This window comes from Carya illinoinensis, chromosome 7 (genome assembly GCF_018687715.1).
Source record: "Carya illinoinensis cultivar Pawnee chromosome 7, C.illinoinensisPawnee_v1, whole genome shotgun sequence".
NCBI classification, from domain to species: domain Eukaryota; kingdom Viridiplantae; phylum Streptophyta; class Magnoliopsida; order Fagales; family Juglandaceae; genus Carya; species Carya illinoinensis.
The window spans coordinates 16822395-16848803 of record NC_056758.1 but is presented as its reverse complement, the minus strand read 5'-3'; the positions used below and the strand labels follow the sequence as shown (position 1 = coordinate 16848803).

General features: G+C 34.6%; 1 protein-coding gene across 2 annotated transcripts; it reads right to left on the bottom strand.

The window, feature by feature from the left end:
• Positions 1–7439: 7439 nt before the first annotated feature.
• On the bottom strand, positions 7440–25452 carry LOC122315934. Of its 2 annotated transcripts, XM_043132290.1 has the most exons (14): positions 25267–25449; positions 24152–24274; positions 23844–23903; positions 23642–23737; positions 21707–21817; positions 21494–21612; positions 21300–21401; positions 12294–12410; positions 11274–11342; positions 11050–11116; positions 10246–10299; positions 10032–10121; positions 8542–8580; positions 7440–7966 (listed from the first exon to the last, which is right to left on the bottom strand). In XM_043132290.1, exons 1-14 carry the CDS (start codon positions 25279–25281, stop codon positions 7847–7849), a joined length of 1182 nt encoding a protein of 393 aa, XP_042988224.1. In that variant the 5' UTR covers positions 25282–25449; the 3' UTR covers positions 7440–7846. The 2 variants fall into 2 exon arrangements, with proteins under 2 accessions (XP_042988224.1, XP_042988225.1); XM_043132291.1 differs by lacking the exons at positions 10032–10121; positions 10246–10299 and having other exon boundaries at positions 25267–25452.
• Positions 25453–26409: the final 957 nt, after the last annotated feature.

Sequence of the window (26409 nt, the reverse complement as noted above, 5' to 3'; positions counted from 1 at the left end):
TTCTTTTCTTCTTACACGATCATCTTCTTGACCTGTTATGGTTGCTTCCTCTGCATTTGATAGAGCATTCATCTTCTCAATATGGTTCTTTTGTTGCACTGAACGGGCAGAAGTCATGCGGACAGGTTACACATCAATTTTTACAGTGTCCTGCCAATTCCAGATCTTGTAATGATATGGGTGGTCCTATAACTTAATAATTGGAGCACCCCCATGAGAGAGAGAATGATCTAATTAGCTCTTAAATTACTCTAAATAGGTGACAGTCCTATATATTGATGAGAAACCCATATATAGATGAGTTTTTATTGTTGCTGGATAAGATAGATACTTTGTTATTAATGCATGCAGGTGTAGCCAACCCAAAATATTATGGTGGGTGGAAGTTGGGTAGAGGCAATTAAGCTAGCTATGGACTTGCTACAGCTGTAAGATGGTTTTATTGTTCTTGAGAGACAATTAATGCATGCCTTTACTTGAATTATTCTCGTTTTTATTTAATTAGTTTGAAATAGATCGTCTCCATTTGATTTGAAATACTATTGCTAGCCTAAGTAAGCGAAAAATTGTACACTTTCTGTGAGTGATTAAAGCACTATTTTTAATTGTAAGCTTGTGAGGCTCAGGCTCATGGGAGATATCGAAATGGCATTAGTGCTTTAGAAGTGTGTTTTGAACCAAAGTATTTGGGTAGAGGCAAGTAGGTATTAAGCTATATTAACTTCTTGTAGTTGTATAGTGTTGATTATACACTGGTATTTTTGTCATTTCATAGTATATTGATAAGTGAAATGACTAATATAGTCCGTGTTTTATACTAATTGATACTATTTCACTAGAAATGAAGAGGATCATCATCCGTTCTTGAGAGACTGTTAATGCGTACCTTTGTACTTAAATTATTCCAGTTTCAAGTGTTTCATATAGTCATGTTTGTGTTGATTCCAATAGTCTGAAGTTCTTGCTACACTGATGAACAAAAAATTATGTGGTTGTAAGAGATTAAAGTAATATTTTTTTTATGGTAAGCTTGTGGGGCTCAGGGATGACATTAGAATTTAGAGCCACATCTGAATTTGGTATCTTGAGAAGAGTGTTTTGGGAATCTCATTGACCTCAATCTGTGATTGTAATGTGCAACAACCCATGTGCTGTTCCAACGACAAATAACAATCAGATGTGGGCGATTTTTCTGTGATGCCCTTAAATTCTTGTCAACTTCTCTGGCTGGTCTAGGTGAGGTCACATATAATTATTGAGTTTTCAATTGCGCACACACTGGCATAAAGCCATCTTTTTCCCTGCTATATTTTAATATATATAGAAACTATTTTAATTTTACAGTTTCTTTTTTCTTTCTGAAGGGTCAAATTACATGTTTCTCCTCTTCTTTTCTTTACTGATTTTTTGTTGCATCTGAGACATAGACTTAGCTTATTTGGTTACTCAATTTAGATGAGATGAAATGAGATATTTCATTTAAAGTTGAATTAAATATTATTAAAATATAATTTTTTAATATTATTTTTGTTTTGGGATTTGAAAAAATTGAATTGTTTATTATATTTTATATGGAAGTTTAGAAAAGTTGTAATAATTATATAAAATAAGATAGTTTTGTTTTGTGTAACCAAATGAACCCTTAACACACAAGTTGTTTTAACTAAGTTGGGACATGCATTGAGATTGATTATTGCATCTTTCAGAACAAATTACCTTTTGTCAGTCCGTAAAATATACCAAGCAAGATGTTCTTGGTTTTTGGGTTTGTGTTGTTTTAAGTACTCTACTGCAAACATATGGATGTTATTTTATTGCAGACATACTTATTGAGCTAACTAGTTGTTGAAAGGCATATTTTATACCTCATTAACTGGGATTTCTTATATATATTGATGAAGTGATGATGTAAGTGCATATAATCGGATCTGGAATGGATTTAAGAAACAATATTTAAATCTAGGTCTGGTTCTGAAGTCCATTCCTTAATGATGTTGGCATCCACTTTATAGAATGGAGAAGAATAAGAATGTCTTGAGTAGTCAAGACTCAATACTGGACTTAAGTTGTATGACCTGAGTAGTTGACGGTAGATATGACCGATATGCCCTTCACACCGTCGACAAGATAAAGATCTATCTTACAAATCAAATTTTATCACGTTACTTCTAAGTAGAAATTACAATTAGAATGACCCGAAATGTAAACTAGACGATTACGGTTGGCAAGAGATCAGTTGTTAAACTTCTTTTGTAAATCAAGTTGTGCCATCTCTGCAATGAGTTTGTTCTGCACACCAAATTTCAAATAGAATTCAATAACTGGATGAGTAGATAAGGACCAAGAAGAACCAAGTAGATGGTAAAAATATTTAAGATCATAGAAGATAATTTTCTGTGTATCATTGAAGATGTTAAAAGATATTTAAGATGTTTTGGTTTCGAACTGCGTTAAACATGTACAAGCAAACTAGATAAGGACTAACAACAGAAGCAAGAGCCTAATCAGGCATCTCTAATAGAATAGAAAGGTGCATGATGAAGAAAATGGTTGTGGAAAAGACAAGCTGCGAAAGTGAAAGCTTGTCAATATTCTAAAGCAATACACGGAAGAAAGAAAGGAAAAGGGCAAAAAAGGACGGGTAGCGTCGGTACTCCAGGGCTAATCTCTAATAAATTTACCCATGTTTCCATGCGGTGACCGACTTACGCTTTGTTTGCTACTGAGCATTAAAGGAATCTACCGAGGAGGGTATCATACTTCATGTCTTAAAAGCTGTCATTGAGGCTGGTAATATATGGCACCGACATGTTAATTTAACATATAGTATAAAATAAGGGAGTATGGATATGATATAAAAGGGTTTAAATCAAAATGAGTTGACCCGATAAGATATGATTAATAAATAAATTAATTGTGAATCAATTTTTAGAAATCACAATCAACCTATATGACAGGAATAAATCGTATTTTTAAATTCTATGAATATTTAGTTTTATATGCTTTTATCATGACTCTATTAGTAATTGTAAATGAATTATATAGTTATTCATGTATTATATATAAAATTATATTAATTGGATCAAAATAAATATATGGGTTAACTCAACCTATTTATATAAAATGGATTGAAACGTGTTAAATGGGTTGTATTCTGGTTAACCCAATAAAGGTTATTATTAAATGGACTGTGCGGATTGCGTTGTGTCACCTATTATTTATATAGGTTGTATTAAAGTTTTAAGATCTAATTCGTTTAATTACATAGGTCGAATTCGGGTTGGCCCATATATTCTAATAATTAGGATTTGACAAGACAATAACACAATCCACGAACATGAATTACCACCCGTAATTATCACTACACTAAAATATGATAACAAACACACCCTCACAAGATAAGAAAAAACCCTAATAAAAGGTAGAGAAAGAGAGTAGTTATGTAAAACTTAAATTATTTTAATAAACATTTATATTAGTTGGTTGTAAAAGATTTATAAATGTATTATTATCCTTAAATATATAGGGAAAAAGATATGTTACATGAATGGTGCAAAAAACTCCTAACCTCTAGATAAGTGACATAAATATATACGAAAACTTTCACCACCCTCCAAGCCTTGGGAACCCTTCTCTCTTCTCACGGACAAACTGTCCAACTCTGCTTGCAATTCTAAGTACCCTCATCCCCTTGCATTTTGAACAAGTCAATATATAGTCCATGACAACCAACACAGAAGTCATGACATAACGTGCAAAAGAAACAAAGGGCCCCTCCCCCGCTTCACAGTAAGCAAACATTCTAGGTGTGATATGGATGGCGACAGGGTTGGACAATTTTTCACACTACCCGTGAACTCATAGTACTCATGCCCTAATCTCACCTGCGGTCTCAAACTTGAAACCGCAGCTAATAGTGCAGGCTATGAGGAGGAAGAAAAGGGAGATAATATTGCATATTATCATATAAATATTTTAGCCACAAATAGATTCTAGAAAAGTAAATTCTTAAGTTGACATGATTTAATTTGATGTAGTACATTAGATTGTAAAATTAATTTTATTGTAAAGTAAATCTCACGTATTATATAAAGTCATATCAGTTTATAAAAATTTTTATGAGATATTTGTAGTTGTAGCACTTTTCTTACCAATATGATTAGCTTGATTACCTTTCATCGGTTAGGCCAAACTTTGTCGTCCTAGTGCATTTGATTTTCTCTATGAACTTTATGCCTTGTTCTAGGCCCCGTTTGGTTCCTTAACTGCACTCAGTACAGTTCACTTTTAACCATCTTCCACCATCCAAACATCAACTTGGACTGCATCGTAAATAAGTTCAGTAGTCTATACTATACATAGATGTAACTGGTCTTAACCAATGGCAACTTTTCTGTAGTAGCATCATTATGCCTGCAAACTGAAGGGTGGAAAAAGAAAAGTCATGTTTGTCCATTTTGCCCTTAACTTTAGGTTGATGGGCGCTGCAAGTGCAGTTTGGAAAAAAAAAATTGCCCTTCAAGGATTTGACGCTAGTAGTTCATTTTTAGTATGTTAGATGAATAGTTGAATTTAATGATGAAACTCATTTATTTTACAATTTCCTTTAAATATATCTAAACTTTCGTAACATTCAAACACACCTAAATACATTTCAAGTAGATCCTATAAAACTCACACAACTATCTCAACTCACTACTATTCATAAAAAACTTAACTCAATTCAACTCAACTCAACATCCAAACACAATCTTACGAGACTGCTTATTTTCATATTGGGCAATTGTGGCACTTTTTATTTGGACATGTACTAATATTTGTATCCAAGTGTAGACAAAACCATGTCTCTTTTTATGGTTTTGTTTGGTTTCTCTAGCACTTAATACTTTCGAAATTTTGTAAATATATACGTTGTAACTATAGAATTGATTACTATGCTAGACACAAATTGACAACTATAATGTGTGAGGGCATATGACATGAATTCATGTGTTTGTTGTGCCAACAACTCAACTGTCTTGCTAGACTTGGAAGTTGGGGCATTGCAGATAGTTTTGAATTGCGTTCCATTCTAGTTTTTTAGTAGGATTTTTCTATTCTAGTGTAGTTCTTAGTACACTATACCTTTTAGTTCTGTTTTGTTCCAAATTCCAACTCGTTTCAGCCTATTTCGAGCCATATTCCATTCCGAACTGCTTCAGTTGTAGTTTGTAATTTTTTTGAGTTTGGATAGCATTTTTTAAAATTTTAAATTTGGATGGTATTTATGTAATTTTAAAATCTAAAAGGTATTTATGGAATTTTATTATTTCGTAACTACGAATATGTCTCCTCATTCTCTGTTTTTTAATCATTATTTTTAATAATTTCTCAACTCTTTTATTTTTTTCTTTGTTTTTTTTCCATATTTCAAGTTTGTGTTTTTGTAATATTATCTTTTGACACCAATATCTCTACCTTTTTTTTTTTCTTATGTTTTCAATGTACTTTTATTTTATAAATTATTAATTCTTCCATATATATACACATATACATGATATATACTTACATATATATATATATATATATATGTATGTATTTATTTTATTAATAATAATCAGTTTACATATGCATATATAGATAGTTATCTCAAAACAGTACAATGGAATACTCCGATATCAAAGTATTCTTTTCCCATGCTTAAACGAGAATAATCATCAAGACGAAATTTAAAACATTAATCACAGACCTTGAAGCATGAAATACCTTTTTAAGAATAAATTATTTTTTAAAGGGGGATGAATTTTAAAGACAAATTCTTAAATCGACGGTGCATAACAAACATGCATAAAAAGAGTTAAACGACTTTTCCCATTTCCCATTTGTTTTTTTTTTAATTATTTTTAAATGTGATTTTGTAAAACACAACTCCATTTTTAATTGGATAAATATGAATCACATGACTGCACTGTGATGTTGATCGCATTTTAATTTGCATGCACCATAATAAGACAAATTCATCGTGAAATTCGAGGATGATTTGACATAACAAAAAGGAGAATAATAGTATGTTTAAAAGGCTTTGCTAGATACAGTCGAGAAATACAGTCGGCGTGCAGTCGGCTATATAGAATGAATAAAAAAAATTATAAAAAAATTATTTTATATTCAGGAAAACCTACATGAATAAAAAAAAATTATAAAATATTTTTCATGTAAGTTCCGTATTAATTTACTTTTTTCTCCACGACTGCATGCCGATTACATTTCCCGACTGTAAAAAGTATTTCTCATGTTTAAATGCCCAATGTTGTTAGAGAAAGAATGACTCATTTGTTTTTATTGATGAAATTAAAATTAAAAATTAAATAAAATATTATTAAAATATATATTTTTAATATTATTTTTATATTAAAATTTTAAAAAAAAAATTACTTATTTTATTTTATTTAAAAATTTAAAAAAATTATAATAATTAGATGAGATGAATTAAAATAGATTGTCAAAACGAACACATTATCTGATTTATGTGAGTCTGCACAGATTTTAATATTTTATGAAAAATAATGCCGAACCCGTAGTGCCGTTGGGGAAGGATGTTTACATGAAGTCTAGTTAATCATGAGAACTATTATTATGGAACCATGGTATGAGATTGATATTAATGAAATCAAAACTATCAAAATCAGAGTTTCACAAAGTCAGTAATGAGTGCTCTCAAATAATATGATATGAATGAAATCCAACTTATCATCTTAATACATTGTTGTTATTGTATGCAAACAAACAAACAAACAAGAAAAAGGCAACAATATAAGCGCCTCCAGTTCTATGTAATAGCCCTGCATACAACTAATTTGCCTATCAGATCATGATACAAGTAAATGCATAACTCAAATACCCCTCAAAGACAGTAGTATTCTGTCAAGAGATTTCATTTTTCTCTCTTTTGAGAAGATTCAAGTTCTAAAACCCAAATTTCTCATGTAATTCAAGTAATGGAAATTAGATAAGGGACTGTTGAAGTTATGGTATTCAAGAGGAGGTAATTGACAGAGACAACCCAGTTTTGTGTATACCAGTTGTAAAGTTTTCTAAACTTGAAAGTAGGGGTTGACAAACATGGCCACAGAGAGAGAGAGAGAGAAGAGTGGGATTGACAAAAGTGTCTTATCAGTCCTCGAAGTAAGTGATCCAGTTGTGAAACTCCAATAATTTGATCAATTTCAAAGCATGTCACTTTCTCATTCTACCGAAAGCTGATGGGGACATTCAGATTTCTTCACCTTTTCGACATTTTACATTGAACCATTTGATGACCTTTATCAGACTCCCTCCAACTTTAGAGGACCCATTACAGAGACCTATTCTCTCTCAAAAAGCACTTTTATTTTGCATAAGATGAAATGTCAGCACCCCTTCGAAAATATACTAGTCAGTTTAGCGTACAAAAACAAAAAAACATATAAAAAAAATTTATTACAACTTACAAGAGCAAGTGAAGTTGGCAAAGGTTGCTTTTAATTTTGTACAAGAGATTACAAGATTTATTCTACAAATAAAAGAGTTATAACTTGATTTCTAACTAGTTCTGCCTAATGCAATCAATATAAATATATTTTGCAAAGAATGGCAAACTTACAGGAGTTTAAATATATACGAAGAATGGAAGTGTATTCCAAACTATGTCTCAACAAAGGTACAAGCGTATTCCACGGCTGAAGATCCCAGCATAACCAATATCGACCTATCCTGCCAGTAATACCTGTTTTCCCCCTGATCGGGGTCTTTCCTTATGTTACAACAACAGCTGCGGTGTATTATGTTATACATCTTTTACTTGAAATTGAAGACCATCAACGGAAGATTAAAGGAGACCCTCTTCCACTGGCTGCTGATATGGGTCAATCCAACATTCATCCTCCTCAACAGCTTTTCTCCATCTTTTTCTGAAAACATCTAACTCAATGTAGGATTGCCTCCTCACCTGCAAAAAACATGACAATACTCAGTTCAAAAGAACTACTTCATTGGAATGCTAACTCTTGATAAAGATAGAGAAATCGTGGCTGGAAGGCATCACATATCAAAACGCCCCCCTTCCTACTGATTTGGTTAATTACAATGGGCTCAAGAGTCTGGATAGCTACAATCTTTTCATCTAATCAGCTAGACTGGTGAACAACCTCAATTTATGGGTGCCTTCTGTTCATGTAATATTTGGGGTGGATACTTCACAGACAGGATTCCTTAAGTGGACCTAGTGATTTTCATTCCCAGTGAATTCTCAAGCTAGAAGCCTTGTTACAAAGCCTCTGAGAATTAGCAAAGCCTGTTGCTCACTAAGTGGTACAATATATTCTGTCTTCTGGCATCATACTGCCATCAGCACATACTAGTGAGCAACAGTCATTCATTATCTAAAGACGGGCAGTCCTAACAGATATCAGAGCATCAATCCAAACAAGACGAGGGCGACTTCAACAGGCCTTTTAACCAGCTAAGGAAGCTAGAAAATAGATTTAACTATTTTTATTTTGCTTAAAAAGAGTGAAAACTTACATCAGCTCTATGATCTTTTTTATGGGTGTTAGATGATGCCTGCAACACAAAGACAGTTAAGTTTTCAGATTATAAATAAAAATAAATAAAAAATAAAAAGGAAATCAGTGTTTCTGTGCTAGTTATATTCTTTCTGGTTTTGAAAGTCTGGCCATGGGGGATGAATTTTTCGCATTGATGAACATTAATTGGCAACTAATAACCTAAAACCACAAATAAGTAATCACATTAGACAGGTTTAGAAATTGAACAATATTATTCACTCATATTGCTTTGGACGGCACACTAAGGACAGATAAAATCCTTTTATGAATGAAATCCTAAAATTATGAAGCACAAAATCACATTGCTGATGATATAGTTAAGGAATCATTCAATACTCATTTAATAAGTGTTCAATTGGATACTTGATAGCATGCAGTTTATGATCTTCCTATAAGACGTATTGGCATTATCACGTCAGCTTTCTAGCACAAAGCCTTTTAGCGAATGGTGAGAAGAGGCTAAAAAAGGCAAAAGAATCTGAGATGTGATAGATGCAAGTAAACTACATGATAAAGCCACATGGACTACAAAGGATTTGATACTAGTATGGTGGCTTTAATATAATCAGTAATTAATGCAATACATTATGCTTTACAGACAACTTGTTTACAGAATAATGTACTTGATGAAACAGATGGGGGTAATATATTTAACATGCAACGGCATTAACTTATCTTCTGATACACACCTTTGTACAAGACAAGTCAGTGCTCGTGTGGAGTAAAAAATGTGTACAAAATGAAGTAAGCTTGAATTTTGCACTTTGAACCGTAAGCAATTCTATGATCTTAGTATAGAATGGCAGAAAAAAAAAAAAAAAAAAAACAGAAGAATAGAAAAGAAAAGAAAAGGCATGTTGCTGCCTATAATTCGTCAAAAAATTATCAGAGGCAACACTAAAATAGTTGGGATTAGTTGACTGCAGTTAAGTATCATTATATTTTTTCAGGGAGGGAATCCAATTGCATAACAGCACAGCACACAGGTAGAACTTATCCACCTCTGAAAAAAATCGCCATTAACTTTAATGGCACATGTAAAGCTGAAATTAGGGTCCAAGTTTCACTAAGTGAGTCTATGGATGTAAATGAGAATGGAGTAGTAGCTCATACGAGTATATACAATTAACGCCCTTCTTTTGTTTTCATGCACATGGTCACTAGTTGTAGCATCCATGGAAATAAACTCCAATTTGCCTGGGATATTATTAAGCTATTAGGAAAGAAGAAAACCTATAATCAAACCCCCCAAAACTCTTGTAACAAGAACTACTAGCCGGCCCTTATACAAGAATGTAGACTACAAGACAAGTGACACAATCACAAGGGTAACAAGCCCTACAACATTCGAAACATATGAGGGACAGTTCATATGTTCAAAACATAACGAACACCTAAAGCTTTCTCTCAGCATTAGTATGTGATAAGAGATTTCTTGAATCTAACCTCATTTTTATCAATGCCTCCAAGTGTTGGACGACCATAATGAACTATGTACTCAGCATCCACAACGCCAACATTTTTGGTTCGATCACCCTGATTGTGGAGGAAAAATAGGTTTCACACAACAAGTCTGGGCCAAGGAGATCTTTAAAAGGTGGAGAGAGAGAGAGAGAGAGAGAGAGAGAGAGAGAAGAAAAAACAATAACAAGGAGCTTGCCTGTGCACAATAACCGAGCTGCATGTCCAGGCCCCAGGCATGGATCAAGTCATTCTGCCAAAAAGTTATGGACCAAGGAATCTAGATGAGTTGGAGAATTAGATCACAAGTTATAATCTTTCTCTCTCTCTCGCAGGTAATTAAAATGTCATTATAAGCGCAAAGGAGATGTGTATTAGATCCTTTCTATCCATCTTCTCCTCATTTTAATGAATATTGTGGATTACTCAGTTTGACCCAAATAGTATATATCCTCTACTAAATTAGCCAGCCTAAGTACCACGGTAGCTACCTTCAACCCCTTCCCCTATTGTTGCCTAACCAAAAAAAGAAAAAAGAAAAAAGAAAAAAAAAAAAAAAGAGAGAGAGAGGGTTGATGGAATGGGTCAGGTGCGGACAGAAATGGAAAGCCAAAGCAGTTCCCACAGATGAGAACAACAGGAGTTCTATAAAATAATCAAATGTTACAGTTAAATCAGCTTGTTTCCAAGCTCCTTCAATCGGGAGATCAAAATGAACGCAATCTACACTGTATTTGTTTTACCACATTACGGAGTTAAGCTGCGGTACTTAAGTAATAGCTATACAAGTTTGCCAGTGTCATTCCTGTACTGGTTTAGTTGGGCTCTTTTAATTATTGGGAAGTCTCTCCTTATCCAAGTTTGAGACTCTACTTTAAAATGTTTCTATTTCATGTCAGTTTCAGTACATCTTATAGAAATAACTCAAAACTATTGATCAAAGATAACCCTCTGCATATTTTGCAAACTTATTTCATCATAAATGAAGTAATATGTCACACACCTGGATCATATACCATACACACTGCCAGGCAGCTTTTGAAAAAACAGGTGCCATCATTTCTATCCATCTGCAAGAATGGCTTTTATCTTAGTTTCGTACAAAAACTTCAACTGTTGTAAGAATATTGACACAAGAATAGGAACTTCTGTCCCTTCTTTAGAAATTAAATAAGCCATTACATTCAATTGAACAAAACCAGATACATCTAGGACGTGAAATTTTACCCAGTGCATGGAGGAGCAGTACTGCTGCCATCACAACCTTTCCCACCACTTCCAGGCTTGTACGTTCTTCTGCAGAAACATGGGCCAAAACCATATACAACATTAAAACCAAATAAAGCAACTGTTTTCAGGCCTACTTAATCTAAATCATATTGTTAAGAAAAATTACTAACAGTCTTCCTGTGTACACGGGTCACGCCTATTATATTCTGAGCAATAATATTTATCTTTTACTTATCAAAAAAAAAAAAAAAAGAAAAGAAAAATTACTAACAGCGAACAAATATAGGAACCGAATGTGGCTGCTTCAGTAAAGCAACTAACATTCCAGATGCCTTAGAAATGTCATACATGCCCATCTGAAAGACAGCTGAGGATATAAGTCAACAGCTTTGGAGACATTTCCAGTACTTTTTCCATGCCATTCTTGGAACTTTTATAATAAGGACACATTCTTTGGGAAATATCTCCAATTACAGACCTGACATAATTAAAGATCCTCTTGTTGAAAAAAGGACACATTCTTTGGGCTTTATAGAGGAAACAGAAGAAGTTGAGGCAGACTTCTATACTTAGTCAGATATTGAATTATGATCCTCTAGCTGAATTAGGTTCTAATATTGGTAGCATCATCTTATATAAATGCAGATCAGGTTTTAGAGTTGGTAGCATGGTGAACAGATAGCAACTGCAAGTTTTTATTTTTTATTTTTTTTTAAATTAAAGTAATTGAAGGTATTACGTCCATCCCCTATTGTGTCCCTAGAGTTGGAACTCTACCACTCTGTGTGTACTTCCAATAGAAAGAGAGAATAATTACCCTTGTGCTTTTAACTTTTCGTAAGGGAACAAATTTCCAGTTCAAGAGAAAAAAGAGAGCAAAGAAAATTTAAGCCATTGACTTTTGGAATGAGAAACAAAGCATGGGACAAAAAACTGGCACAAGGGATATATGGAAATGAGAAAGTAAAAGACAAAAGAAGTTAAAATTAAAACATAAGAATAATCCTACTAGAGAACCTGTGCACTTTTGATCTCCTCCCACGAGCGGTAATTTGATGATGCACCTCTGATTTGTTACGATCAAGTGCTGGCTGTGATATCTCAAGACCTTCACTTTTAATGATAGAGACATATCTAGTAATTTCAAGAGTACAAAGAATATCAAGTATAAGCATTTCTCCAAATATATCTTAAATTGCATGTAACTAAAAGTTAAGTTGCCAACCCTTGTTTAAGCCAATGGTGCCCTTGAGTGAAAAGGTCAAATAGAGCCTACTCATAAAGCAAAAAGTGAAATGTGGGCCAAATAAAATAACATTGCAAGAAACCAAAGTTTTACAATTAGATTGGGGAGTTAACTTCGATAGTTATTTTAGATTATACCCTTCCCATCAAATATTTGGAGGGAAAAATTTTTCATCAAAAATCTTTTCCAAAAAACAGACACAATCTCACTTTGCATACCATAAATAAAGATATTGCTTCTTATTACAGGGCTGAATGAGGAAAACATTTAGAGGAAAAGAAAAATACAGTTCACAGGTTTGGTTCAAGTGGTACGTACCATCACAACCCATTTTATTGAGGTTCATTAATTTTTCATAAGGTTTTAAAGTTGTTTTAAAGTTGTCTTCTCATAAAAGATGATCGTAACATCATAACATTGCGACACAGCTTGACTTCCTATTATCAACAAAATTTTAGCATTTGGATTACAACTTCTCTTAAGAACTTTTTTTTTTGATAAGTAACTTCTCTTAAGAACTTATTCAAAAAACTCTTATAAAAAGAGAACTTACGTATTGTTGATTAAAAACCTAAGATTTTTTTTTTTTTTTTTTTTTTTTGTTTGGTTTCTTTCTCATCCTGATCTTGATTGTGATTATTGGGATAGGAGACCCAGGCCCATAAGAATTCAGTGTCCAGAGATTCCCAAAGTCCAACCAAGAAAGGAAGGTCAGACCTAGGAATGGTGGCAACTGATGGTATAGAAGGCCAAAGTCTAATCAGCTCTTGGGATGAAAAGTAAGTGAAGAAGTTAGCCCAAAAGTAAAGCCTTTAAGGAGAACATTTTGAAAGAGAACCTGAATACCTCTATTGTTTTTTTGATAGGCACTAATACCTTTATTGTAGAAAGGGAGGGTATGAAAGCATAGAGACAGAAGATGACAGCCATCACAAGGCCTAAGAGTAAGAGCTCCTGGAAAAAAACGGCCATCAGTAGCTGAAGTTGCACATCAAGAACGTAATCGGGGGCAGATAGAATGTTCAGGTATCAGTAGATTGAATCAAACATACACATCAAGGAGAATATTTTAGAATATTCACAGCACGTCTATAAAGAGGCATGAATAAGAAATGAGAGGATGGGACTGATCGATGTATTTAGCTAAAAAAAGAGGAGAAAAGTGAATAGGAGAGAACTTCTATTCAACCAGGTGAATGGTCAAAAAACCTCGGCCGGTAGGCAATTTGTTGACACGGATAATTTGCCAAACCATGACCATCAGCACAACTCTACCCAACTCATTCACCCATTCCCATGCTTCAAGTGGCATTGTGGATAAGAGGAAAGCATTGGATCATTAATTGATAACCTGAGCACTTTCAAGCATCATCAGCGATAGTTGGCATCACACCAGAAGATGGCCCATGAGGAGGATTAACGAACAAACAGGTTGAGTAATTCGTAACATTTTAATTACTTGTTAAAAAAAAGGTACCAAAATTTATAATTTGAACTTGTGTACATGTCATGTGTTATGCATGCCAATGTCTCATTTCATAATCCTCCAACTGGCTAATGTTGAATAATGAGATCATGTAGGGCATGTTTGGACAGCAAAGAATTCTCAAAATTCTAAAAAAATTTCATAATTCCATTCCCAAGCATCACCCAAACACAAAAACACTATTCAAATATCAAATTTTTCAACTTTTTATCTAATCATTATCCTAACACAAAAACTTATAAAACTTTTACAAACTTCAAAACTCAATAAAACTTTTACAAACTTGAAACAAAAATAATATTAAAAAAATTATATTCAAACAATTTTGTAACTTTACAACATTTTTATTCAACTTTTTCTCTAATTTCCCAAAACCCAATACAATATCTTCACTCAAACCATTTCACTACCATCCAAAAAATTTTGAAATACTCTAAGGCTAGTTTGGTTGTTGGAATGTACTGAGATCAACTCAATTTAGTCTAATTTTAAACTGAGTCTAACATCCAAACATACATCTCTCAAATTACTAAATTCATCTCAATTCAAAACCTCTTTACACGTGGGACCCACAACCTTTTTCAACTCAACACCTCTTTACATGTGAGATCCACAACCTTTTTTAACTTCCCATAAATAGTACTAAACTCATCTTAACATCTAAATTCATCTTAGATGGGTCTCACATAACTCACTACACCATCTCAATGCACTACTATTCATAAAAAATGAGCTCAACTTAGCTCAGCTTAACATCCAAATGTAGCCTAAGTGTCCAAACATGCCCTTACTTTTGTAAGACTAAATGAGTGATATATGATTAGATGTTATAAGACTTTATAGAAAGATTGTAACACCATGACTCTCAATCACCTCAGAAGTAAATTTTCACAAATTACCTAGCAAGACTTGATCACAATGAGAAAGTGTATTCTAGAAGAAAGAAACATTTTAGAAAAGTCAAATATCCAACTGTGATTTCTAGACAATTCTTTTTTTTTTTCCCTGGTAAAATAACTTTTTATTGAATCAAATGAATAGGAGTAGCTCAAGTATACAGGAAGCATATGAGAAAACAACTAGTTAAGCATTAGGTGAAATAGAAACAAGAAAATCATGAAAAATAGCTACATTGAAAATGACCATAGACGCCCATAAAAATGAAGCATTGAAAAAAAAAAAATCTTCGTAGTCCTTCCAATGATCCCTCCCTATCTTCAAAGCTTCGATCATTCCTCTCTGCCCAAATGCACCACATCATACATAAGGGAACTATCTTCCAAACTACTGTGATTTGGTGATTACCCTAAAGCTCTCCAACTGGGCAAGAGATCACCACCCTCTCAGGCATTGCCCATGCAAGTCTAGTCCTACTGAAAATATCTTCCCAAAAGGGTTCTAGCCACTTTGCAATGAAGTAATAAATGGTCCACAGAGTCACTACTTTGTTCACACATACAGCTCCAATCAACAATAATAATCCATTGCTTCCTTAAGTTATCCATGGTAGGAATTTTTCTAAGAGAAGAGGTCAAACCAAAGAAAGCAACCTTAAGAGGCACCTTACTCCTCCAAATACCCTTCTAAGGGAAAGGTATACAATGCTGGCCTGTCAGCCTTGTAAAAAGACTGAACAGATAATTTCCCGCTCCTGGATTGAGTCCAAATCATTATCCGCCACAACACCACCAAGACTCTGGGTACAGTAGGCTGAAAAATTTTGTGATAGCACCCATCTCCCAATCTTGAGTTGCTCTGAAAAACTAACATTATACTACAACGAAACACTAGAACTTTCCCAAAGCTTTGCCAGCAAAACATCTTGTTAATATGTAACATAATATAGAGCCAGGAATGCAACCTTGAGAGTGCAATCACCACACCAAGTATCATGCCAAAATCTAATCCCGAAGCCATCAACAACTGCAAATTTGATATGTCTAACAAAAAGTCCCTAACTAGATCTTATTTTTTTCCACAAACTCCACCATGTGCACCCTGAACTTTGTTGGAGCACCAAACCCCCAAAACACTCTCATACTTAAAATCAATTACGGCCCTCCACAATGCCCCAACTTCTTTGTGATACTGCCAAAGCCACTTCCCAAGAAGAGCCTTGTTGAAAACTCTCTCAAGTTTCTAATGGCCAACCCATCACAAGAAATTGGTAGCAAACCTTATCCAAGCTTACCAAGAAGAACATGGTCTCATCCCTAATTCCTCACAACCCAAAATATATTCTAGATACAATTTGCCCCATCTGAAGTAAAGGGAACAAGGATAGGAAATATGTAGAGAGGTTAGAAAATTGATTCTAACTACTTTTGACAAGTTTATCCTTTTCCAACTTACCAGCCTTCATTTGATCTTCTCAATCACCTCAGCCCAAATATTCTTCACCTTATATGCAGCACCCAAGAGAATTCTCTTTTTTTTTTTTTTTTTGGTTTCTTCTTTTTTATTTTATTTTATTTTTTCTTATGACAGGGGAACCACCCCACAGCAGAGCCCTTATCACCCATGGAACCTAATCCCCAAGGGAGAATAGCACATCAACCCACCGCCATGGCCTCCCACTTAAATCACAATTTAATCCCAAGAGGAATCGAACCTGTGACATGGGTCTCATGCACACAAGTTCACCCTTACCACTAGGGCTACCCACAAGCGGGTAGCTTGCAGCACCAAGGGAATTCTAAGGTACTTCATGGGCAAAGGAGATACCTTGCATCCTAATATTCTCACCAAGCATTGTATGTTATGAACATTTCCCACCGGGATCAGTTCAAACTTACCAAGATTCACTTTTAGGCCAGAAACTGCTTCAAAGCAGAGTAGTAAAGCGTCCACTGAAAACCCAAAAAGAAATCCCCCTCCATTGCAACTCCAGCATCCTAATATGAGCCATCCATAATAATAACATATAGAAATGTGGAAAACGGATCCCCTTGCCTAAACCCACTGGAACTGTTAAAGAAACCAAATGCGAAGTCATTCACAAGGACCGAGAAACAAGATGTGGAAATAAAATGCCTAATCCATGTGCACCATGTATCCCCAAAGCCGCACCTTCCAAGCAAATAATACAAAAATACCCAATTTATAGTAAGCTTTATCCATATGCAACTTGCATGAAATGCCTAGCACTCTTGATTTCATTCTACTTTCCAAGCATTCATTAGCAATGAGCACCGAATCCAATATTTTTCTTTCCTTGACAAAAGCATTTCGAGGCTTTGAAATAATGTTCTCCATTATCATACTCATTCAATTGATCAAAACTTTGGATATGATCATATACGCTTCATTCACAAGACTAATGAGGCAAAAATCCTTCACATCCGAAGCCTTGGGCCGCTTACGGTTGAGTGAATGAAAGTCACAATAAGGCTCTTCTCAAATTTCCCATAAGCATAAAACTCCTGGAATACCTCGATGATATCCTTTTTGCCACATCCCAACAAACTCGAAAAAACTCCATGGAATATCCATCTAGTCCCCAAGCTCAACCTTTAGCCATCCAACTCACCATTCGATGAAGCTTCTCCTCTTCAACCGGCCTTTCCAATCAATTGGCACTACTGGAGATCAATAGACTCAATGGCTAAACCATCAAACTTAGGTCACCATCCAAATTGTTTTGAAAGAAGACATGCCTAAAAGTGGGAAAATTGGCCCTTTATCATGAAATGATAAAAAAGTACAAGACCATCAATGCGGCGCAACTCAATGGCATTTGTCCTCTAATGTGAGTTGGCTACACAATGGAAGAACCTTGTGCACTTATCCCTTCCCTTAGCCTAAGAGCATGAGATTTTGGTATGGAAGGTATCTCCTCCATCAAAGTCACCTTTCCATGCTCTAAGGTAATTTGGCTTTTCCTTGGAACCTCCTCATCCAAAAGAGCTCCAATCTCCTCCTTGCCTTCTATATCTTGCAACTATTCAAATAGAGACTTCTTATGGCTATCTACATATCCAAAATCTTCATTTCTTATCTTCAAATCATTCTTCATAGATCTTAGTTTGGCTACTAACATTAAACTATAAGTGTCATAATTTTATTTTTATTTTTATTTTTATTTTTTTGGTAGGTAACTATAAGTGTCATAAATTGATATGATGAACACCAATGTCACAATGCCATCTACTTTACGACACATTTTCAAACTTGAAATATCTATGACACATGAACCACCACAATCCAACATAATAGGAAAATGATCCAAACATACCAAAGGTAGTCTCGTATGGCACAACTAAAGAAAATGTGCCCCTCAAGAAAATGGTCTCAACTTCCATGATTTCTTTGTAACTATTTCTAGCTCTTAAATCGTGTATGCACATGCATACTTCTAGTGTACTTGGGCTATGTCCATCTTTATATCAATAAACTAACTTATTACCTATCAAAAAAGAGAAGATGAAACCAAAAATTTGTCCAATCTCGACAAAACCTGATTATTAGACCATGTGCATAAAAGAAAAGCTTGAAAACATCGTCCATAGCTGAACTAAGACGAGACTCCCCTGATCTCTCACTCGAAAAACAAGTGACATTAAAATCTCCACCAATGCACCAAGGCATATCCCACAAATAACGCAAACCATCAATCTCATCCCGCAAGAGTCTCCTTTTGCTATCCAAATTTGGCACATATTTACCCGCAAAATCCCACACAAAACCATCCCCAATGTTCTCCCCGAAATGGAATGCCCTCCACCACGAGTCAGCGTTCTCCTAGAAGAAATGATGGCACCCTCACCGAGGGGCTTGAGGGAGAAGTAGGGTCTGTCGTAGTGGCATAGAATGGATTGCCAAGGGGTGACGCATCTCCAGTTCTCACCGATGAAATGATAGCACCCAAGTTGGAGGTGAAGGCAATTTGTGGGTTGCCGCCAACCCAGAACCCCTAATGGTGACCCTCGCCTCACCACTCATGACAAAGAGAACCAATTTGTCGGTATCTCTTGAGGCATCTTGTGATAGTAACAAGGTGTTGTTGAGGAGGTATAGCATTTGAATGTAGGGGATGGATGGTGTGGAGGAAACTTTGGAATTGTCGTTGGTGCCTTGTGAGGAGGAATGTTTAGAGCTTGGTGTACAGTTGGGAGGTGAGTCTAGGGAAGATGTTGTCCCCTTGACATCTCTTCCTCCGTTAGTCAGTTCATCATCATATTGGGTTTTGCAAAAGGTTAACGAAATACAAAAATGTGTGGGGATTACATGTGGAAGATTTGACAGCCAATTCATAGCACTACTCACTACTATTGAGGTGGGTCACGTACTTGAAATGAAATCAAGATTTAAGAAGAGCATGGAGTTAAAGCGTCTTACTTGGGCAATCAACTACAACTCTAAGAGAGGTAGTTCAAGTCGAGGGAGGACTAGAGGGAGGGCAAGAGTGTACGTGGGGGTGTAGTATGTAGAATGTAGCTTATAAGGGAGTTTTGGGTGGTCTTAGTTTTGTTGAAACAAGGGGTTGGGATAGTTACAGTGATTTGCTTTGCTGTGGGGAGGAGCATCGGGCTTGGTGTATATTGGATGGACTTACTGGTCATTAGGGGTACTCTATTATGGGCTATGTGTTCTCTCTTGTATACATAATTGGTTACGCCTATTGATATTAGTAAATTTTTACTTATAAAAAATAAGAAAACCATCCCCAACATTCTTGAAAGCACATGCAACCAAGTAATCTCCTATACACTCCTCTAGAAACTCCATGACCCTCTTATCCCAAATTATAAGTACCCCACCCAAAGCCCCTCAGAGCCAAGATGGGTCCATCCCATTAGGTTCATCACCAAAAGCTTCGAATGATGCTTCTATCAATGATCTTTAACTCTATTTTTTACAAACAAACAATAGCAACCTTCCATGGCATAGTATGTTTTTGAGACGGAGTCACTTATTAAAGTTGTTTAGCCCCCAAACATTCCATGTAAGAATATTTGGCTTCATAAAGAAATGTTTGTCACCCTCCCCTTAGTCCTACCTATGCTTATGGCTCCCCACCTTCGCATCATAATTTATCAGCATGTGTCTCTTCAATTCCCTCTCTCTTTTTTCTGCTAATCTTGAAAGATGGAATGACCCACCTCAAAGACAATGAGAAGCCCCTAAATTGTTCTTCAATACTCTCACATGAAACCCCAACACAAACTTGGATCTCTCACTTTTTGTCACACCCACTCCAAAGAGAAACTAGCCAAACTCAAACTTGGTGGCAGAGAGGATAAAGGAACAAGATAATCCCCGGCCTCTTCCCTCCCTTGCATTCTAAATCCTGCAATGTCCCTTTCCATTGGACCAAACTGCATATCCATTGGCGCGTCTAATCCACCATCCATTTGAATCAGGTCAGCCCCTACCAAAGGACTCAACTCGAAAGAGTTGCCCTCCAAATTCAGTTCCAGATTATTGCCATCTGTAATCTCAAAAAATAGTGCCAATGGCACCTCAGACACCCTACCACTGATTTGGGGTACGTGAGGATAAAATTCCATCAACACCTCTCTAGCAGCCACAAGACAGGAAACAACCTCGTCAGCAGTTCCAAAAGGTCCATCCCAAATACTTCTCAGTTTCATTTACACTCCCGCAGTCTATTAACTTGTCAGACAAAACTTCGAAGATCAGGAACACTCTAGATGATCTTAAAAGTTTCTTCTTCAAAACCTTTTATTGTTGGCCTATAGTTATAGGCTTCAATTGACACCAGATTTTTCATGATTTACTTGTATCAACCTCCCAATTAGTTGCATTCTCTTGTATGCAATCTACGTATTTAGGCTATGCTTATTTAGCATATCATAAGTATTTGTTTTACCCATCAAAAAAGCTTGTCAGACAGTAAACATTTGTGTCATCTTTGGCCAGTATTGGTCTTCTTGCTAGAACAAGGAAAACTTTTTTTCATCATAAGTAATAGAACAAGTAAAACTACAAATTCTAAGATCAACAATCACAGGTACAACCACAATTATGAGCAAGTAACAGAAGTTCTACGATCATGTTTCAGTTATTAATATTGTATATACATGATTACCAATCAAAAAGTATTTTTCTATACATAATTTAATTTACTATTAGGACGTTTGCTGCATTTGTGGCATTCAGATTCTTCATTAAAGTTATATAAAAGATTGAAACCAAAAAAGAAAAATAACTCGTCAAATGTATCAATAGAATCTTATTGCAGGATAAGATATGAAAACTGATGACCCTAGCCATTTGGAAACTTCAAATTTAAAATATTTTTCCGTTTATAATAGTTTAGCTAATGTACCGTTCAGGATGGAACTCTTCAACTCCTAGGTCCTCATCCCAAAGGAAGATGTAACCATACTCGGCAACTATTTCAGGATGTAAGAACCGCTTGGCAAACCACCTAATAATCATCAAAACCAAGCTCCAGCAAGCCACATTGGAATAATATTTCTTAGTTAGAAATGATTAGAGTGGAAGGCTAAATTAACTTACCATTTAGTTTGATTGACTGCATAAATGTGAATGACATGATCACTCCATTCAAAATCCTTCCATTCGTTAAGAACACCATCATAATGGAAAAGCATCACAACAAAATTGCTTGATAGAAACTGCAGTTAGGGGGGGTGGGGTATAAAGAGCAATCAAACACAAGATAAAACAAGAAAAATAGCAATAATAAACATCCAGAGTTCAGTTAAGTACCTTTTTCACCATTCTATTCACAAGATCTTTTTGCTTAATCCCAACCGCCACAGCAAATAAATTACTCGTGGAACTCATATTAGTCTGTGGAAGATCTCTGTAATAAGTAGCCTGTTTAAACAACATATACATCCATACAAAAAAGTTTAAAAAAATGTTGTATATTAATAATGAGGTAACAATAACAGCCATAATTAAAGCATTGCTTTTGTGTATCCAGTCCAAAGTGTGACATTAACCAAGGAAAATGAAGCAGGATGTTAACAATAACTAAACAACCATCTATGCCTTCAGTCATTTCATTCACAATTGTTCATACTTGGTATGCCTTACATGAAAAAGATTTTTTTTTTTTTTAATGTAATATAACTAAGCAGTTTTTTTCTTTAAAACATTGTTTTCTTGGCTGGGGGCCATTGTTTGTAATGGACTAAATGTCCATGACTTTCTTCTTTCGGTTGTAAACTCTAGTTAGGTACTTCTCAAGTATACTCCCTGTGTACTTGGGCTTTGCCTATTATTATGAAAAAAATTCTTGATTACCAATCAAAAATAATAACTAAGCAACCAGCTATACCTTCAGTCATTTCTTTCACAGTTGTTTGTATATTTTCAATAAGATTCACTATCTTCTTGCATAATCTCATAAGTTATATTGGTACATCTACTCTAGAAGATATCAAAAGTGGTATGAAGAAGGATACAACTGCCTTGCTACATTATTCTCCACTTTCTTCAGGCCTTATTTTTGACAAACTTAATGAGGCATAGTGCACAAAACTTGACATCTTATGACCAAATGTTGCAAGTACCAATATCAGGTTGTATATTCAAATATTATTTTACACATTACTTCTCAAAAAAAAAAAAAAAGTTGTATATGTCTTTTGGTCAAAAGGGAAGTAACATATATGTCTCTGCTCTAAAAAACAAAACATTGGCAAATCAGAATCAAGGAATGAGAACAAGAGATGCAACAACTTTGAAGCACTCAAAAGATTTAAAGAATGGGCAAAGAACACTGCACAATACACTTGACTGTCCTAAATTAAATGGCTAGAAAAAATAATCTAAAGTTAATGGAAATATCAGAATGAATTTTATAAGAAAACAAAATCTCCAGGGTAGTAAGAAAAGGTGACAAAACTGTCATACGTGAGAGCCTCATTTAGGATAAGAGCATGTGGCAAAAGTTGAAGCAAGCTCTAAGAAAAAAAAAAAAAAACAGAGATTGGCCATATGCATTGAAGAGAAAAAAAGATCTAAGTCCAATAGACAATCTTATTTGTCCTCTTCCTTTTGTCTTCTTCTTCTCTCTCTCTACCTTTGCTATTTCATTACTAATGGCTCCACTCAGTCGCCTTTTAAGGATCATTTATCATCATGTTTCTAATTTCATAATGACGGCATATAACTAAAATTCACATTTTTTATAAGTTCAATTGAAATTAACATTGACCACACTTATCCTAAATTTGGAGGGTGTAATTTCAAAAATAGGCCTACAACTCTGAAACAGCACCATTTATTTTTCCAAACTGCAGTGGTCAATTTTACAGTGTTCTTCATTATTGTTTCAAACAAGTGCCTAAATTAGACCTCAATGTCTTTTTGGATGTGTTGGCATAAGTCAACTGCTCTGTGAGAAACACTTGGCTGGAACCTATGGCCAATGTGAATAAGCAGATAACTTAATGTTAACGACAGCATTGCTTGATGCCAAATGGAAATAAAATACAAATAAAAAGGCCAAATTAAAATCCACATATGCTAAAAAATTTGAGGAAAAAATCAATAAAGTTTCCACAGATCGAGCATAAACTGAATAATCCTAAAATTTTCCTCACAACTCAAGGATGATCAGTTCAAATTTGATGGTAGAATAAAACTTCCATACCCTCCCCCTTTTCCCCCTAGTCCCATAAGGCTCTTTACCTTTGGAGTGCCCCATAATGCTCGCATTTCCAAGTCAGAAGTCTTGGAAACAATACCTTCAGGTAATGCTTCACTTCCATGAGGCCTGCAATTATTCTAAATAAAATAAAACCGATATAAGCAACAAATCCCAGCAACTTTATATGAGAGGAATGATGCTGAACAACAAACTTAAAATTTAAAGCTCCAAGGATGAACCCACCCCGCATTTGCTGATTTTGGAATTCTGCAAACTACCACCTATTTCCCATAATGATAATTTCTGCACAAGAGGAAGCACATAACATCCCAACTTGAGATACATACAAAAGCAAATAAACAAGAACTGAATTAAATTTAAAACCAAATCTTTTGGGCAAATGATCTTATCAAATAGGGGAGAAAAATGTTTGATGATTTAAACCATAAAATATCAATTTACCAAAAATAATTGTTGAATAACTCCTGTTGTGCATTACTCCAGTATCAAAACTTCAAAAGCATAAATTAGATACTGGAGTTAATATATACCTCTTTGTAATTAGGAGCTATGAATGCACTCCCTATAAAGAACACAAGACAAAGCAAAGAAGCTGTGGGGAGAATACTACAAAGGCATGATCTCCGACCGTTTGGATCTGCAAATACAGTTACCTGGGAAGAAATGGAAAGTGTAAGACTCAAGAAGATTTTTTTCCTATTGGTAAACCTCAAGAAGATAAGTTGCTAAATAATCAAATACGTTCGGACAAGGCTACCAAGAAAATTAATGATTGAGCAAAATTCTACCCAATTGCAAGTCAAGCAAAGAGCTGGCAACAGTTGTTTACCCAAAAGAACAACACACGGTACTGTGCAATGTAAAGATCTGCATGCTTATGAAGAAGGAAAAGGCTATACAGATCAATTTCTTCAAGAGTATCGTGAGTCTTTCTCATTCAAATTCTCTAAAAATCACCACTTGTTTAGTTGGAGTTCTTAATGTAGCAGCATTAACATCCAGAAGGCGGCTTATCTCAATGCGATAATTATTAAATGCGACGAAATACAATGGGAGATAGAAACTCGAAGCATTGTTTAATATCTACTGAGGTTTAAAGAAGACGTGAAGCAGAAAAAATGGGGGAGAACTCGAGCACCATTTACAGGTCTGTAACAACCAATACAAATGGCATTTATTAGTATGGGCTACTGCATAAATCCCGTCGGATTCTCAGCATAATGAATCTTGAAATAGCACGGCTCATATAAATACAGATTAAAACCACACATGCCACCACCTCCGCATGTACACCACCGTGAAAAGGGCCAGAGTTGCAAATAAGCAACAGATAAAATAAGCCAACATCTTCAGAGACCATCATCTCATCAAGGTGCACTAAATTCGAAACCAACATAAAAAAAAAAAAAAAAAAAAAAAAAAAAAGATGATTTTAGGCCTGGAGGTAGGTTTCAATGGGGACGCAAAAAACGATACATGTATGAAACAAATCCAGACCAACAGCTGAGTTTGGGTTGTAGTTTTTGCTTTCTCATACTAGTTTCTTCTGTTTTGACCAAAACAGAGCAAGATGAAAGGGAAAAAGAACAGCAGAAAAGATAAAACAAAAACAGAAGAAGGGAAGAAGGTGGAAGAGGATGCTTACACAACCAGACTTCATATTCCATGAAACTCCAGAGCATCCAGTGAGACACAGAGAGAGAGATTACAAAGGAACAACGTTGTGTGTTGGCTCTAACATTGGCGTAAGGACCACGTAGATGAAGAGATACAAAAAATCTGGGAGCCTTCGGGGGAGAGAGAGAAAGAGATAAATTATATATAATAATAAAAAGAGGTCGTGGGACTGAAGTGCGGGGAGACGAAACAATCTGAACAACACGGGGCCAACGTGGAAAAAAACAAATGGTGCTTTCGGAAATGCACTCCCACGATTCCCCCATTTATCATTTCTTTATCATTTTTTATTCATGCATTATAATTATGGTTATTATTAATAATATAAAAATTCTATGGGTAGAGCCTATTTTATTCATTTTTTACGTATTTTATTTATTTAATTAATTACTTTTTTTAATAAAAAATAATTATTTTAACTGATCATCTCAATAAAATATATAAAAAATATATAAAAATAATTATATGTAATAAAATTCTTTATAATATTATATAAAATTCTTGTTAAGACAAAAGCGTCACCACTAAATAAACTAAAGTTTTTTTTTTATTTTTACTTTTTTGTCATACATTTTTTTAATATCTTTAATATTTTTTTAAGAAAAAATTTTCAACATCAATTAAAAATATTTCTTTAATTATTTGATTAAAAAAAATCAGTACCCACCGTCGATACCTTTTTGTACACGGAATAAGCTTTGTACTGGTAATATCTCTCAAGATTTATAAATTTTAGGGGTGAGTTCGGTCCGGTCCGGTCCGGTCCTATTCGGTCCGGTCCGGTCCGGTCGGTCCATTCGGTCTAAGGTTGACTTTTTTTTTTTTTTTTTTTTTTTTTTTTTTTTTATCTAATGACATTTTTTTTAATATTTATGTAATTATATTATAATATATTTAATATATATACATATATTATTATATATATATTAGTAATATGCTAATACTATTAGTCTATTAGTAATAATACTATAACTAATAAATATATGTAATAATAACTATACTATAACTAATAACTATATGTAATAATAGTAATAGTGATAACTATATATTTATATAATATGCTAATATTTAATGACATTTTTTTTAATATTTATATAATTATATTTTAGTA